The sequence below is a fragment of the Haliotis cracherodii genome, unplaced genomic scaffold (assembly GCF_022045235.1).
Source record: "Haliotis cracherodii isolate W230 unplaced genomic scaffold, xgHalCrac1.p SCAF_7, whole genome shotgun sequence".
In the NCBI taxonomy this organism is placed as follows: domain Eukaryota; kingdom Metazoa; phylum Mollusca; class Gastropoda; order Lepetellida; family Haliotidae; genus Haliotis; species Haliotis cracherodii.
The window spans coordinates 50375416-50392779 of NW_027266330.1; the positions used below are offsets into that span (position 1 = coordinate 50375416).

Genomic DNA, 17364 nt, shown 5'->3' on the forward strand with positions numbered 1-17364 from the left:
GTTCCTTAACCTGATGTATGCCTGAACTGAATCTCCCTCAACATCATGTATGTCTGAACTGAATCTTCCCAAACATCATGTATGTCTGAACTGAATCTTCCCAAACATCATGTATGTCTGAACTGAATCTCCCTCAACATCATGTATGTCTGAACTGAATCTCCCTCTACATCATGTATGTCTGAACTGAATCTCCCTCAACATCATGTATGTCTGAACTGAATCTCCCTCTACATCATGTATGTCTGAACTGAATCTTCCATCAACATCATCATGTATGTCTGAACTGGAGGTTCCTTAACCTGATGTATGCCTGAGTTGGGTCTCCCCTCACCTCATGTATGTCTGAGTTGGGTCTCCCCTCACCTCATGTATGTCTGAGTTGGGTCTCCCCTCACCTCATGTATGTCTGAGTTGGGTCTCCCCTCACCTCATGTATGTCTGAGTTGGGTCTCCCCTCACCTCATGTATGCCTGAGTTGGGTCTCCCCTCACCTCATGTATGTCTGAGTTGGGTCTCCCCTCACCTCATGTATGTCTGAGTTGGGTCTCCCCTCACCTCATGTATGCCTGAGTTGGGTCTCCCCTCACCTCATGTATGTCTGAGGTGGGTCTCCCCTCACCTCATGTATGTCTGAGTTGGGTCTCCCCTCACCTCATGTATGTCTGAGTTGGGTCTCCCCTCACCTCATGTATGTCTGAGGTGGGTCTCCCCTCACCTCATGTATGTCTGAGGTGGGTCTCCCCTCACCTCATATATGTCTAAAGCTATCCCACCACACGGACCTTGTTCACCAGGTTTAGTATCTGTCACTATTAATCCCTTTCTTCCAAATACGGTTTTCATCAGACGTGAACTTAGGGATTCCAGATCGAAAGACAATATTGGGATGCAATGGGATACAACGACATGCAATCAACTCAGTCAACGACTCTGACCACCTTATCTAATTGATTAAGTTTGTTTGTTTGTTGTTTAATGCCGAACTCAGCAATATTCCAGCTATATAACGTCGGTCTTTAAATAATCGTGTTTCGGTAAGACATTCCAATGACTGACGCCATGAACATCGTTCTACGCAATTGTGATACGATGACATACATCAATCAAGTCAGCGAGTCTGACCACCCGATCCCGTTAGTCGCCCTTTACGACAAGCATGAGTTGCTTAAGACCTATTTTACCCCAGATCTTCACGGGGTCTATCTGTTAAGTCGCATCGCCTGATGGGGACCAATTTAAACCCGGTCTTCCCCACGAGGTTAAAATCACATAACGATATATACCAAGTAAATATTGTTTGTTCTCAATAACAACCCAGTTGACAACACAAAACATAGCAGATCACCCTTCACATCAAGGATCCAAGTATATGTTCAAAACAGTTATCAAAATATCTACTTACCACAGCCAAACAAAGTTAAGATGTAGAAACATGTTGATGTCAAATGCCCACCTCTCCACCAAAGCAAAGAGCGAGGGTATGAACTTGCTTGTTGGGAGCTCTGTGTTTATATTCATACGAATGATCACCTATCGATTAGCTGATACCAATAGCACGCATCATAGATTTCAGGAACAACACACGCCTTGGAACAACCTTTTTTTCAATTGTAATACAAAGCATATCGGACTAGGTTGTACATTTTGGTATCAAGTTAGTTTGTGAATGGCGTGAGGTGAGGTGAAGGTATGTGTGTTTGTTTGTGGCTGCTTGTACTCGTCCGATTAATAGCACACTGAGATACTGACTTGTACTGTTGGAGACAATATCTTGGAGCAGTGACATCCACACACACACGCGCGCGCGCACACACACACACACACATACCCATATGCAGAGACACGCACACAGACTCACACAGGCAGAAAAAAACACACACAAGGAGATACACTCAACACACTAATACACCCACAGACAAAGACACACACACACACACACACACAGACGGTCAGACAGACACACTCACATACACACACCGACACATACAGACACACGCACAGACAGACAAACATACACAGACACACACACGCACATCGAGCTGACATGCCGTGATCTAACTGAAACACTGTTCAACGCGTCGTCGAACCTCACTCACTCTCTTATAAACAACCATCTTAAACTGCAGTTTCTTGAGGCATCACAGAACCCATAAAATACATCTCACGTTATTCAGCAATGTTTGTTTTGTTGGTTGTTTAACGCCGCACTCAGCGATATTCCAGCTATATGACGGCGGTTAATCAGCAATGCTTCACCAAGATCCAATGAATCTCATCATGAAACCATCAACATTTACATCAACTTGTGGGTAGATTAATACCATACACAACTGTGTGTTCTGTACTAATTAAGTCACGTGTTTAACCAATCATCTCGCATCACCGGTAGATCTAGACTGTTTCCAATATGAATTGAAAAAGCATAATAATAAATCCCGAAGACGTATTTCACTGGTGTGTTTCGAATGCGTGAACACCTCTATAATTTCTGGGATCAATGTTTGAAAATGACATAGCCTGTTCTTGGTAGGGTGTCATGATAGTTCTTTGCCACAAGTTGTTGCTCGTTCGTTTTCTTGAAAGCATCATTAGAAATAAAACAATGAATATATCACACCACAAATACCATTTAGAGTAGAGCGACGTCATTTTACGTTTTTACTGTCACTAACACAAACATCACAAGACACAAAAAAGCAAAAAACAAATGCCGACAATGTCGCGACTTTAGGGAACACAAGTTCCGCCTCTACATTCGCTGATAGAAGTCATGATCACCAGATGCCGTCAAATTGTATGTCTCTGCGCATGTCACCAACTGACATGTATTCAAGATGTCTGCCTTTAGCGCCATATTGAAACCCATACAGCTTTCACTCGAACTGCACTGGACGCCACAAGCAATAGATGACTCTATATAGGTTGTCATGGCGGCGGGACACCCACTGATCCGATGGGATTGTCGATGGTAAAGATCCGTGGTACTATTCCTGGGATCTGCAAGGATATATAAAAGTCAACAATATTAGAATTTAAGACCTGAGATTGAATTTTGGAAGATAACACGTTTACGATCATACTTAGTAAAACTGACGGCCAAAAGAATCTTTATCGCTTTAAAAAGTGAAATTGAAAAAATTGAAAAACACAAGTTCATACTAAAGCAATGCAAAACACATCGGCCAAACACAAAATGCTCTGTGCAGAAAGTGATGCACGTCCCAGCACGTTTTTGTTTTTTGGAGAAACTGAGAAAAAGTGAAAAACACGTGCCGCTTGGGCAGCCGAAAACTGCACGTGAAATAAGGGTATATAAATGATACCGCATGTAAGACACTCACACTGATGAAAGACAAAAACACCAGAGAAATGCCACGACTCACACCCGGTCAACTCGAGCGGGCCCTGGGTATGATACAGATGGGAGCCACACATGCCAACGTTAAACCCTTGGCTGCTCCCGCGTTGTTGTAACTGACCTGATGCAACGCTACAGACAGACCGGGCAGACATCAGACAGGCCAAGAACAGGCAGAGCCAGGGTAACTACGAACCAAGGAAGGCCGGTATTTGCGTATGTTATGGTGTGGGAGAGCTTTTGTGGGCAGGAGAGAACACCAATGGTCATCGTTAAAGGATTGTGTCAGCCACGTGTTACACGGGTGACATTCTTCGTGGAATTTCTACGGCAGCCGCCATGTGGCGTCCTTTATCACCATGACAACGCCAGACCCCGTACAGATCGAATCGAACAGAAGGCACGCCCCACAGACACGTCCCCAACAGAACACCCCGGGGATGTCATGGATCGTCGTGTTCGACAGCGACCACATCACCCAGCCAACTGACAAGAACTGATCCAGGCCCTCCAAACAGAATGGTGACGTAACCTACGTGACGTCAACAGACGAGTGACCTTTTCTGTGCGCCGGAGATTGTTTGCGCGTCTTGAAGAAGGGCGTCATACACAGTATTAATCATTGAACTTTAAGAGCGATTTTAGAAGTGTGCACCCTTTGTCCATTACGTTGAAAGCTTCTTTTGCTATGGCTCGGTGACCTGGTTGATTGCATACAATCGTACCCAGACGACATAGATCGTTGCTCATGATAGCAACCACTAGTTTGCCTGGTCCAGACGAGTGTGGTGTAGATCGATCGAGTGAGTGAGTATGGTTTTACGCCGCTTTTAGCAATATTCAATCAATATCACGGCGGGGGACACCAGAAATAGGCTTCACACATTGTACCCATGTCGGGAATCGAACCCGGGTCTTCGGCGTGACGAGCGAACATTTTAACCAGTTGGCTACCCGACCGCCCCAGTTGTAGATCGAATATCGCTGAGTGAAGCGTCAGGGAGCTGGACCAGCTGATACATTTAGTCGCCTCGTACGACATGCACAGATTGCTGAGTACCAGCTGATACAGTTAGTCGCCTCGTACGACATGCACAGATTGCTGAGTACCAGCTGATACAGTTAGTCGCCTCGTACGACATGCACAGATTGCTGAGTACCAGCTGATACAGTTAGTCGCCTCGTACGACATGCACAGATTGCTGAGTGAAGCGTCAGGGAGCTGGACAAGCTGATACATTTAGTCGCCTCGTACGACATGCACAGATTGCGGAGTGAAGCGTCAGGGAGCTGGACCAGCTGATACATTTAGTCGCCTCGTACGACATGCACAGATTGCTGAGTGAAGCGTCAGGGAGCTGGACCAGCTGATACATTTAGTCGCCTCGTACGACATGCACAGATTGCGGAGTGAAGCGTCAGGGAGCTGGACCAGCTGATACATTTAGTCGCCTCGTACGACATGCACAGATTGCGGAGTGAAGCGTCAGGGAGCTGGACCAGCTGATACATTTAGTCGCCTCGTACGACATGCACAGATTGCGGAGTGAAGCGTCAGGGAGCTGGACCAGCTGATACAGTTAGTCGCCTCGTACGACATGCACAGATTGCTGAGTACCAGCTGATACAGTTAGTCGCCTCATACGACATGCACAGATTGCTGAGTGAAGCGTCAGGGAGCTGGACCAGCTGATACATTTAGTCGCCTCGTACGACATGCACAGATTGCGGAGTGAAGCGTCAGGGAGCTGGACCAGCTGATACATTTAGTCGCCTCGTACGACATGCACAGATTGCGGAGTGAAGCGTCAGGGAGCTGGACCAGCTGATACAGTTAGTCGCCTCGTACGACATGCACAGATTGCTGAGTACCAGCTGATACAGTTAGTCGCCTCGTACGACATGCACAGATTGCTGAGTGAAGCGTCAGGGAGCTGGACCAGCTGATACATTTAGTCGCCTCGTACGACATGCACAGATTGCGGAGTGAAGCGTCAGGGAGCTGGACCAGCTGATACATTTAGTCGCCTCGTACGACATGCACAGATTGCGGAGTGAAGCGTCAGGGAGCTGGACCAGCTGATACAGTTAGTCGCCTTGTACGACATGCACAGATTGCTGAGTACCAGCTGATACAGTTAGTCGCCTAGTACGATAGCACAGATTGCTGAGTACAAGCTGATACATTTAGTCGCCACGCACGACATGCACAGATTGCTGAGTACCAGCTGATACATTTCGTCGCCTCGTACATGCACAGATTGCTGAGTACCAGCTGATACATTTAGTCGCCACGTGCGACATGCACAGATTGCTGAGTACCAGCTGATACATTTCGTCGCCTCGTACATGCACAGATTGCTGAGTGGAGTGTCAGGGAGCTGGACCAGCTGATACAGTTAGTCGCCTTGTACGACATGCACAGATTGCTGAGTACCAGCTGATACATTTAGTCGCCTTGTGCGACATGCACAGATTGCTGAGTACCAGCTGATACAGTTAGTCGCCTCGTACGACATGCACAGATTGCTGAGTACCAGCTGATACAGTGAGTCGCCTCGTACGACATGCACAGATTGCTGAGTACCAACTGATACAGTTCGTCGCCTCGTACGACATGCACAGATTGCTGAGTACCAGCTGATACAGTTAGTCGCCTCGTACGACATGCACAGATTGCTGAGTACCAGCTGATACAGTTAGTCGCCTCGTACGACATGCACAGATTGCTGAGTACCAGCTGATACATTTAGTCGCCTTGTACGACATGCACAGATTGCTGAGTACCAGCTGATACAGTGAGTCGCCTCGTACGACATGCACAGATTGCTGAGTACCAGCTGATACATTTAGTCGCCTCGTACGACATGCACAGATTGCTGAGTACTAGCTGATACATTTAGTCGCCTTGTACGACATGCACAGATTGCTGAGTACCAGCTGATACAGTTAGTCGCCTTGTACGACATGCACAGATTGCTGAGTGAAGCGTCAGGGAGCCGGACCACCTGATACATTTAGTCGCTTCGTAAGACATGCACAGATTGCTGAGTACCAGCTGATACAGTTCGTCGCTTCGTACGACATGCACAGATTGCTGAGGATAAATTGTAACACAGAATCCAGAATTAATGAAAAGGAGGATATATTCTTTTCTGCCTCCTCTTTATACATCTTAACATTATACTTTACTATTGCCATCATTATTATACAGGCGAAATTAAAAACTGCAGCTAAGAGGGTTTTGATGATCCTGGCACAGTCAGGCTGGTTAACGTTACAAGGCTCATCATCGAATGGGACTTCTCCCTGGAAGCGCAACCTAGTAAATACCATCCAGACCTTTCGGAGAATGTGAAGACTCCCCAACACTGCAGCCTTCTGCATTACCCAGATTGTCAGAAGAGCTGTATTCCTGGTAGCAAACCCGACTACTCTCCCAATGTCAGTCAACAGATTGGGAGTTACCAAACCTAAGACACCGAGAACAATGGGGAGTCGGACAACCTGGTACTTGGGGTACAAGTGGGACATTTTGAAAGCGAGGTCCGCATATTTGCCATGTTTCTCCCCAATCTTGTCAATCACATTGGTGTCAAAAGGGACGGAAAATTAAACAATATAAATGATTTCACTGGACAAAAAAAAGAAAAGATCAGGTTGGTTGGCCTGGATATTATCATTATTATTATTATCATCATCATCATCATCATTATCGGAATTAGAAATCATCATCATCATCATCATCATCATCAATAGTAAAGTCCACATTCTTACCCTGCGAGGTACCATCGATACCCGTGTTAGGAGATCGGTCAGAGGGATTGCCTGCAAGTACAATAATTAGTTACACATTTCAGTTTGACCTTAAGTTTCGTAAAGGAACAAAACCTCAACAGAAGACGTATTTATTTATATCAAAATGAAGCTCAACGAACACTTGGCGATTATGAATATTTATTATAAACTTAGTGACCCTTAACAACCCAAAAATTAACATTCTTACAACGCTTCGGGTCTTTGTTCAGTTTATACAGTGAAGCGTTAAAAAAACCACCTATATACTCTGTGTTCACTCTACTGGCCGCATAAATATAGCCACGCTACACACCTTCAAAACATTTACTTACACTGGTGAGATCAGTTTTCACTGTTTGCCTCTATATTTTATACTATTCTTCCACTGGTGAGATAAAATATAGAGGTTTACAGGGGAAAATGATCTCACAAGTGGTGTGTATGGGCCACCGTAGAATAGCGATTAGTGGACAACGAATAGTAAAAGCGGAGCCATACATAACAAGGATTTAGCAGCTGACAAAAATGAAGTTTTGACGTACATGTGATCTGTGCAAGTCTCGGAACCAGCTTCCCCAAGTTGTTGTAACTCTCAGAGTAGAACACGTGGTCGTGTGTCGCGTTACTTGCAAAAAGATTCAGCTGTTGAACATCCGCATTCTTCACTCCAAGACAAAACCATTCCACGTTCTGGGCCTCTTTCATGAAGTCACTGTTCGATACAGATTCCTCAAGTCCATTCAGTTGATCACCGGCGATAAGTAGAAGAACATTAGCCGCATCAGGGCGATCTCCATGTCCAAAAATATAATTTTGTGCCATTGTAATTGCCTGTAATGCCGATATCGGTGGTCTTTCCGATCCATGCTCCATATTCAAAATGGCATTCTTCAAATTTGATTTGTCCCTCGGTAAATACATTATTACATCTTCATATGTGATAATACTAACCTTGACGTTATTATCCGAACTGATAGTGAATGTATCGACAATATCAACCAGCACCTGTTTCAGGATGGCAAACTCAGATATGTTCATGCTTTGAGAACAGTCGATTATGAAGACAACATCCTTCTTTTGAGTCCCACAATCTGGAATTGGAAACTTCGTACAAACGACTCTGTTTTGGCCAGACATTTTTTTATGAATATGGAAAGGGTGTTGTTCTTTATTCAACATAGTCTACATCCCCCCAAAATTATGAATTTCTTACATGCTAGAGCGGCTGCGTGAGAGGTGAAAATACCGCGATTGATCTTTGGTGGACTAACGGCTTGCATTCACTACGTTTCTGACCCGTGAAGATCCTGGCGAAAAAAGGTCTTCAGCAACTCATGCTTGCCGTAAAGGGAGATTATACGCAGTGTTTGTTGTTTCACGCCGCAAAATTACAGCTATATTACGGCGGTCTGTAAATAATCGAGTCTGGACCAGACAATCCAGTGTTTGATATCATGAGCAATCGAGCATCGATCCACGAAATTGGGGTACGATGAGATGTATCAACGAAGTCAGCAAACCTCACCACCCGATTCCGTTAGTATGGCAAGCATAGTCGCCTTTTACGGCAAGCATGGGTTGCTGAGAACTATTCTAAGCCGGATCTTCACGTGCATCAGGTATTTTATGAACTGCTAGACCATAGCAAGGATAAGATTTATGGATGAACAACTTCTTTATTACAATTAGGAGCGACGTTTCGGTGAAGGTTCTAACACCGTTATTGAGCAAGTTCTAACTGGGTAACTGACGAGTAATAATATTTTAAGTCCGAGTCCCCAGGGATGTCTACATTGAAAATTTACATTACCTGTGGCCGCCCTCGTGATCACCGTTTTGCCGGGCATGGAGCTGCTAAGTAGAAAAAGTTAAGAGTCTGACTATCATGAACAATAAAGCATCGATGGCAGTGACTTTGGTTTTACGCCGCTTTGAACAATATTTTACAGATGAGTTATATCGCGGCGTCTTACCGGGGGGGGGGGGGGGGGGGGGGGGGGGGGTCTCAGATGTTTACCACATGGGTGGAGGTGAGGTGGAATGGGGTTCAGCATCACGTCCAAGATTATTGCACTTACGGAGCGACGTGCATGCAAGTGTGTGTGTGTGGCTGATTGAACTTGTCCGGACTAATGCCCATTTTACAGTGCCAGCCCACTGAGATCCTATGCCGCAGCTTAACATGAATACCCCGCTCAGACACAGTATACTAACTCCAAACCGACCAGTCCTTGTTTTAGCCCCTTAATATCGAGGGCCGGACAGGGTAACAACAAGTACCATCTGTTAACGTCTTTTGGTATGACTCGGCCGGGGATAGACCCCGGACCTTTCGCTCTCCGGGCGGACGCTCTACCTCTCGAATACGGAGGCGGTCCAGTATATACATTGGTGAAACTACGAGCACGGGTTTGTCGGTTTGAAACACACGATCGGCGTTTTGTGCGTGCATATCAAAACGATAGACTGTGAGGATCGCTTTAATAGTTGTATGATAAAACCCCTGGTTATATAAGTGTTATTTTTTCATATTTCCCCTTGCTTCTATGTATACCATCTAAATAATATCTGCCTTTGTTTTGAATTTATTTATTTTGATATAAAAATATGTATGAATTTATTTATTTTGATATAAAAATGTATATAAATGTATTTATTTGATATAAAAATGTATATAAATTTATTTATTTGATGTAAAAATGTATATAAATTTATTTATTTTGATATAAAGATATTTTTTTCCCTGGCACTATAACACATTAAACCGCTACATTTTGCTTTTTATGGCCAAAAGTATCCGTATTGCGTTTCATTTTTTATAAATTTACATACTGTAGGAAGCGATGGGCGGTCGGGTAGCCAAGCGTTCGAAGACCCAGGTTCGATTCCCGACATGGGTACAACGAGTGAAGTCATTGCTAAAAGCGGCGTAAAACCATTTGCGATCACTCACTCACTGTAAGACGCGAATGACCTGGTTATCCCAATTGAGAAGATCAATGCTTAATTAAAAATGTCAAGGTTTGACTTGATTATTTACAGACTGCCTTCATATAGCTGTGATATTGCCGAGTGCGGCGTTAAACAGCATACAAACAAAGAAAACAGACAAAGTCTATGACGTTTACACCAATGTCAGTTATGTGTTATGAAACAAATTTTATGAGGAATTCAAAAGGTTATTAAATCCATATATATATATTATAAAAATTATTCAAAATACTGACAACGACTGTTAGATCCTTGACCCTTAATCTATATTGTCACATCGCACTGTCATATATACTACCCCAAAAAAAGAAACTCAGAGGTGAAAATAAACTGACGTCCAAAAGAAACTTTACCAGAGATTGAAATCACTCTTGCTCAAAAACAACAAAACATACATGCATGAAGTAAAGTGTATTGAGAAGATCAATATATCAACATAATCAACACTAAAAATGACAATCATACCGCGAACGAGAATGACGTCAGAGCCCCCCCCCCCCCCCCCTAAAGTTGGGTGTGGTACGAAACTCGAGCTTTCAGAATCATGGACAATAGGCAGAGTACATAAACAATCGGTCATTAGTAGCGTGTGTGACCTCCAAATGCCTCAATACACGCAAAAACTCTTCGACGCACAGAAAAAGTCAGTCGTCTGATGAGGTCACGTGGGATTTGACGCCATTCTTCTTGGAGGGCCAAGATCAGTTCCTGCCGGTTGGCTGGAGAGTGTGGTCGTTGTCAAACAGGACGATCCATCAAGTCACAGAGGTGTTCTATGGGGGACATGTTGGGTGAGCGTGCAGGCCACGGCAGGTCGTTGACGTTGTTGGCTGCGAGGAAGTTAGTGATAATTCTGGTTGTATGGGCTCTAGCGTTGTCATGCTGATAAATGACACCACGTGGCTGCTGTTGGAGAAATGGTAGGACAACTGGACGAAGAATGTTATCCATGTAACGCTGAGCTGTCAAGTTTCCGTCAACGATGACCAGCGGTGTCCTCTCCTGCCCACAGATCCCTCCCCACACCATGACACTCCCTCTACCATATGGTACGACCTCCTGCACGCAACACGCCGCCGTTCGTTCACGCCTTCGGCGGTAAACACGTTGTCTTTCATCAGCCCTAAACATACAGAATCGACTTTCATCAGTGAAGACAACCCTCTGCCAGTCACGACGTTGCCAACGTCGTACAGTCCGGGTCCATCTCAATCGCAGAAGGCGATGTTGGGCTGTCAATAGCTGTCCTCTGCATGGTCTAAAAACCCTGATTCCATGAGCCCTGAGTCTCCTGGCCACTGTCTGTCGACTAACCCTGAGACCTAAGGCATTTGTCGCCGATGTCGTCACTGTCAGGAAGCGATTTCGGAGGTGCAAGGTACGCAAAAACCGGTCATCATGGGCCGTGGTCACCCTGGGTCTGCCTGTTCTTGGCCTGTCAGCGGTCCGCCCTGTCTGTCTGTAACGTTGCATCAAGTTGGTAACGGCAACACGGGAGCAACCGAAGGTTCGTGCAATATGGGCGTGGGTTGCTCCCATCTGTACAATACCCATGACTCGTTCACGTTGTTCGACTGTGAGTCGTGGCATTTCTTTTGTGTTTTTTTTTTATCACTGTGGATGTCTGACTTGCCGTTGCAATCGTTTTATACCCTTACCCGCACGTGTATTTGCAGTTGTCCGTGGTGCACGTGTTTTTCACTTTTTCGCGTGTTATCTCGCAAACATGTTACAGACGATTAACATTTTCTGCATACACTATTGTTGTATTTAGGTTATGTGTTTTAGATAGACTTCATCGGAAAAAAATTATACTTTGTCTGAAATTTATATTTTCGGTGGGTAAAGTTTCTTTTGGACGTCCGTTTATTCACATAGATGTTCAACTGAGTTTAATTAGGGCGATCGTGATGGCCATGGAAGCATAGTAATGTTCTGATTCTGTGGGAAATCCATTGCGACTCGTGCAACATGTTGTAGGGCGTGTGTCCTGCTGAATATCGCTCGTTGAAGGTCGATGACGGAAGGCAGGCGACGTTGGAGAATTTCATCTCGGTATCGTTATCGTGTCAAATTCCCTTTTACTTGCACCAGGTTGGTTCTACGGGTGTAAGATATTACCGCCCACATCATGACACTGCCACTATCCACTTCCACAACACAATTGTGAGCCAAACGTTCATTTCCCGTCCGATTTCCCGTCCGATCTCGACGTTGCAGTTCTCAACGAGATTCATCACTAAACCACACTGTACGTCATTGCCCTAGATTCTATGGCTGAATGTCTACACCGTCGAACACGTAAACGTCGGTGCTGACGTCGTAGACTACAATACTATCGGGCTCGAAGTCCAAACCTCATGCAGATCAGGCACATTGGAGGCGGTGTCTGTTGCTGTAACGGTCCGAAGACCAGGATGAATGTCTCCTGGGATGCAGTTGGGATCCTTGGTCTGCCAGATCTTTGACGATCCCATGTGGACCCATAACGACGATATCTGTCTGTGGTGGACGTTACAATGACGGGCAGCTGACGACTGAAACTCTCCAGATCTTTATGTCCGATTGCGTTAATAGGAGTTTCAGGGTCTTGTCGTAGCATATCGAGAATTACTCACAGTTCAAGCTGACTTGGTTGGTGCATGTTATCGTTCCAAATTTCGTAAATCGATGCTCGTGATGTCAATCACTAGATTGTCTATTCCAGACTCGATTATTTACAGACCGCCGTCATACAGCTTGAATATTGCTGAGTGCGGAGTTAAACAATAAATAGTTCAAGCAACAGTAGACAGTTTACTAAAAAGAATATTACTTTTTTATACATATCTTCCATTTCCTCGAAAACCGTGCGAATTACATACAGAATTTATTTCACGCATACATATAAAACATCCCGTTTTCAATATCAATAAATTACCCAACGGTACGTTTTGGCGATGTAATACAAAATAATAACACTGTGAAGTAGCATTTGTAAAATAAGTAACTTCAAACATTTTAGGCGAAATATGCAGCATGTTTATGAACAAAATCATAAGTGCCTTTCTTATTAGGGAGAGTATACATGTTACCCGAAGCCTCATTATGAAAAGACCATCGATAGCTGCTTATAACAGTAGTATGTTAACCGGGTCTATTTTTCGTTTGTGCGTTTGTTTAACGCCGTACTATCCCAACAATATGACAGCGATCTGTAAATAATCGAGTCTGGACCAAACAATCCAGTGCCTCACATAACACGCAACGATCCACACCGTCGGGTTGGATGGTTGGTTGGTTGTTTGTTTGTTTGTTTAACGCCGCACTCAGCAATATTCCAGCTATATGACGTCGGTCTGTAAATAATCGAGTCTGGACCAGACAATCCAGTGATACATATCATGAGTATCGATCCAGGCAAGTGGGATCGATGACATGCTCCGGGGTAGAATAGGTCTTCAGCAACCCATGCTTGCCATAAAAGGTGACAATGCTTGTCGTAAAAGGCAAATAACGGGATCGGGTGGTCTGGCTCGCTGACATGGTTGCTTCATGTCATCGATCACAATTGCATGGATCGATGCCCATGATATTAATCACTGGATTGTCTGGTCCAGACTCGATTATTTACAGACCGCCGTCATATAGCTGGAATATTGCTGAGTGCGGCGTTAAACAACAAACCAACAAACCAACGACATGCATCAACCAAGTCAGCAGCCTGGCCACCCGATCCCGTTAGTCGCCTCTTACGACAAGCATTGTCGACTTTTACGGCAAGCATGGGTTGCTGAAGACCTATTCTACCTAAGATCTTCACGAGTACCGTCGGGTACGATGACGTCTCAGTACAACATAACATCTTACCTCACAATAATGGACGCTATCAGCAGAGGAACCATAGTGCCAGGGTTGGATTGGAAGTAGTGTCCAGAGTTAGGTTTCATAGATTGGTTGTCGGTGTCGTACTGCACGGCTCGGGTAGGGCAGGACTTATAAACCCTGCATTGATGATTGCACAACCAATTGTGTCTGTCACATTCTGCTTGTACAACAATCAATATTTGTGCATGCCAAATGGTAGTTCGCTGTAGCTTGTAACGAGAGTGTGTGACGAAACCAGATTGGTTGAAATGTTTTGTAATTAGTGACTCGAAGCACGGACCTCTTTTAAGTTCGGGCGGTCGGGTAGCCTAGTGGTTCAAGCCTTCGCTTGTCACACCGAAGACTCGGGTTCGATTCCCGAAATGGATACAATATGTGAAGCCGATTTCTGTTGTCCCCCGCCGTGATATTGCTGGAATATTGCTAGAAGCGGCGTAAAATCAAACGAACTCCATTCTTTTGAGTTCATTAATTTTAACTACTTTTCGCGATGATCATGTCCCATATTTTGGTATTGCGAAACACCGTCACATCAACATTATTCTGCTCTTTGACGCCGATGTCATCAAAATCAGGTCTTAGTTTCTCGTTACCGCCAGGGCGGTCGGGTAGCTTAGTGGTTAAAGCGTTCGCTCGTCATGCCGAAGACCCGGGTTCCATTCCCGACATGAGTACAATGTGTGAAGCCCATTTCTGGTGTCCCCCGCCGTAATTGCTGGAGTTTTGCTTAAAGCGGCGTAAAACCAAAGTCACTCACTCACTCTCGCCACCGCTAAACAAAGATCTGAGAACGTCTCATCACAGGTCACGGCAGAACGACCTTTCGCGAAGTTTTGAAATGACTAGCCAATCAGAAAGCAGCTTTCCCGAGCTTTACGGCACTAGTTTCAAACTTGCGTCTTCCATTCCAGACTGATAATACTTCTAGTGATTATTCCTTTTGAAGGGGACAGCCCCTAACTTTATTATTAATACCCCGTGTTAACCTTTTCGATAATGTGTGATCAGAAAACATATTCCGACTTTCACTTTCACGATCGGTAAGCGACGATCTGATTGGTCGGTAAAGGTCGTTCTGAAGTGACCCGTAATGTAACATTCCCAGGTCTTTGTTTAACGGTAGAAAAACCACCACCCTTTTGGCAATGGGAGAAGTTACCGTGAGATTAGGGGTCCATTTAGGGGATATTCGGGTCTGCACGAGACCCAAATATAATCGTATTTGGTCCGCTGAATAATAGCGTAGTAAACTCTTCCTTTAAATATTTCATTATTTTGAGTAATTTAATTTTAAATCGCGTCGTCTTAGCAATGCTTTTGAGATTTTTGTTAAGTAGTATTCGTATTCAGGGGAAATGGAATCGGAGTGAAAGATTGCATGGTATTTGGGATTCAGAGGATGGTGGAGGAGGCACTCAGAATAGTCGAGCCTGGACCAGATAATCTAGTGATTGGCGTTCTATATATATTCCTTATTCCTCCATAGGAGAGTTACAGACATATAGATACAGCTTTTACAAGTGTACGAAAACAGGCATTCTTATGTTAAGTCTATCCCTAATGTCAGAACATATAACGTTTCTTCACAAGGTCTATATATTTCTTCAACTGGAAGAGACCTTTGACTGCAGCTTTTGCAAAGTTCTCTACAGTTTCTGGATTTGCTGGGATCGGGGGCGGACATACTAGGAGACAGCAACTACCATATTTCCTGCTTGTTATGGAGAGCAACGCTGGTGTTCACTGGACAAACGTCATCAATGCTACACCACATATTGTCTCTGAGATGCTCTGTCTGTGGACTTCTACATCTGTGGATCGTCTAATTGAGATACGATGTCATGCAATCAACTGGGTACCCGAGCCGCCTCTTACGACAAGCATAGATTGCCGGGAGCTTTCTAACGCGGAATCCCCATGGGGCTAGGGTTTAGACTATAGAGATAACAGGTGTTATTTCAAAAAGACAAAGCCAGACAATGATCAGTCGCGAATATCAGTCGAATCAGTCCTGTCACCAGGTGTTCGCGAAAAGGATAATAAACATTTCTGCTCTATCTATAGCACCCATCATTCACCCAATCTTTTTTTTTAAATTCTAAACGAGCATCTTTAACTATAACGACCAATTGATTTTTCAAAAAAATATTTCAAAAGGCCCATTTTTTAACTAAATAATATTTCTTCATTACAGAATGCTGCCCTCATACCAAAAGAGACCCGTGAAGATCCGGGGTATAATATGTTTTTTTCAACCCATACTTGTCGTAAGAGGCGACTAACGGGATCGGGTGGTCAGGCTCGCTGACTTGGTTGATACAATTGCGTGGATCGATGCTCATGATATCAATCACGGGAGTGTCTAGTCCAGACTCCATTATTTACAGACCACAGTCATATAGCTGGAATATTCCTGAATGCGGCGTTAAACAACAAACAAAACAAACATACCCAAATAATCAATCGTAATGTAGCTAAAATGCACACGTGATGACATAAGCTTTTAAACTGCACAATACTAATCAATACTTTCGTCTGGAAATCCCTTCTCATACATCAAAGAGATATATAGCCTTTATTACCGTGTTTTTGTTTACTTGTGAATTCGAGGTTTCGGTACCGACGCGAGCATCTTTATTTGTACAGAATCGTCGAATTGAAAAGAATAACGAGGTTGAAATCCATCAGTCGTTCTGTTTCCATCGATACTGCAGCTTTTAAAATGACACTTAAAATATGTGAATATATTTTATTGTCATATCTATGAATAATTGACATGCAAGCGAGATATTACCATTAGAAACAATATTTACTTTTTGAAATCATCGGGTCATGTCGGGCGAAGATATACTTATGTGTACAATGTCCTGGAGTTTTATGGAAGAATAGACCTTTTCTGGCTTGTCTCCAGAGGATCCGTGGGAACATTATGTGATCTGGCTAATTGTGCGTCATTATGCTCAGAGGCAATCTCATTAAAATCATGCCACACCTCCCCGTGGGAAGATGATTGTGTCAGGTTGGTTTGACAGTGCGTGTTTTTGTTAGGTGAGGTGAATTGGTGTTTAACGTCGCGTCCAAGACGCGTGTGTGTATGTGTGCGTGCATGCGTGCCTGTGTGTGTGTGTGTGTGTGTGTGTGTGTGTGTGTGTGCTGTGTGGATGTTTGTACAAGTCCGGACTGATACCGATATTTTAGTGCTAGCTCACTAAGATACCATGCCGCAGTTTAACACGGTTTCGTTTGACAGCCATTTTTAACAAGAAGTGCGTGATTTTGTTAGGTGAGGTGAATTGGCGTTTAACGTCGCGTCCAAGACGTGTGTGTGAATGTGTGCGTGCGTGCGT

General features: G+C 44.3%; 1 protein-coding gene across 1 annotated transcript; it reads right to left on the minus strand.

Annotated features, from left to right (window-relative positions):
* Positions 1 to 2752: 2752 nt before the first annotated feature.
* LOC139447225 (matrilin-3-like) lies at positions 2753 to 14034 on the minus strand. The gene is made up of 5 exons (XM_071228460.1): positions 14000 to 14034; positions 8970 to 9013; positions 7702 to 8250; positions 7139 to 7189; positions 2753 to 3000 (listed from the first exon to the last, which is right to left on the minus strand). Exons 1-5 carry the CDS (start codon positions 14032 to 14034, stop codon positions 2753 to 2755), a joined length of 927 nt encoding a protein of 308 aa, XP_071084561.1.
* Positions 14035 to 17364: the final 3330 nt, after the last annotated feature.

Coding starts and splice junctions, on each gene's coding strand:
- LOC139447225 (XM_071228460.1), bottom strand. CDS start 14,034: ATGGTTCCTCTGCTGATAGCGTCCATTATTGTGAG. Junction 9,014..13,999: donor ATAGCGTCCATTATTGTGAG/GTAAGATGTTAT, acceptor TTTTCTACTTAG/CAGCTCCATGCCCGGCAAAA. Junction 3,001..7,138: donor TATCGATGGTACCTCGCAGG/GTAAGAATGTGG, acceptor ATATCCTTGCAG/ATCCCAGGAATAGTACCACG.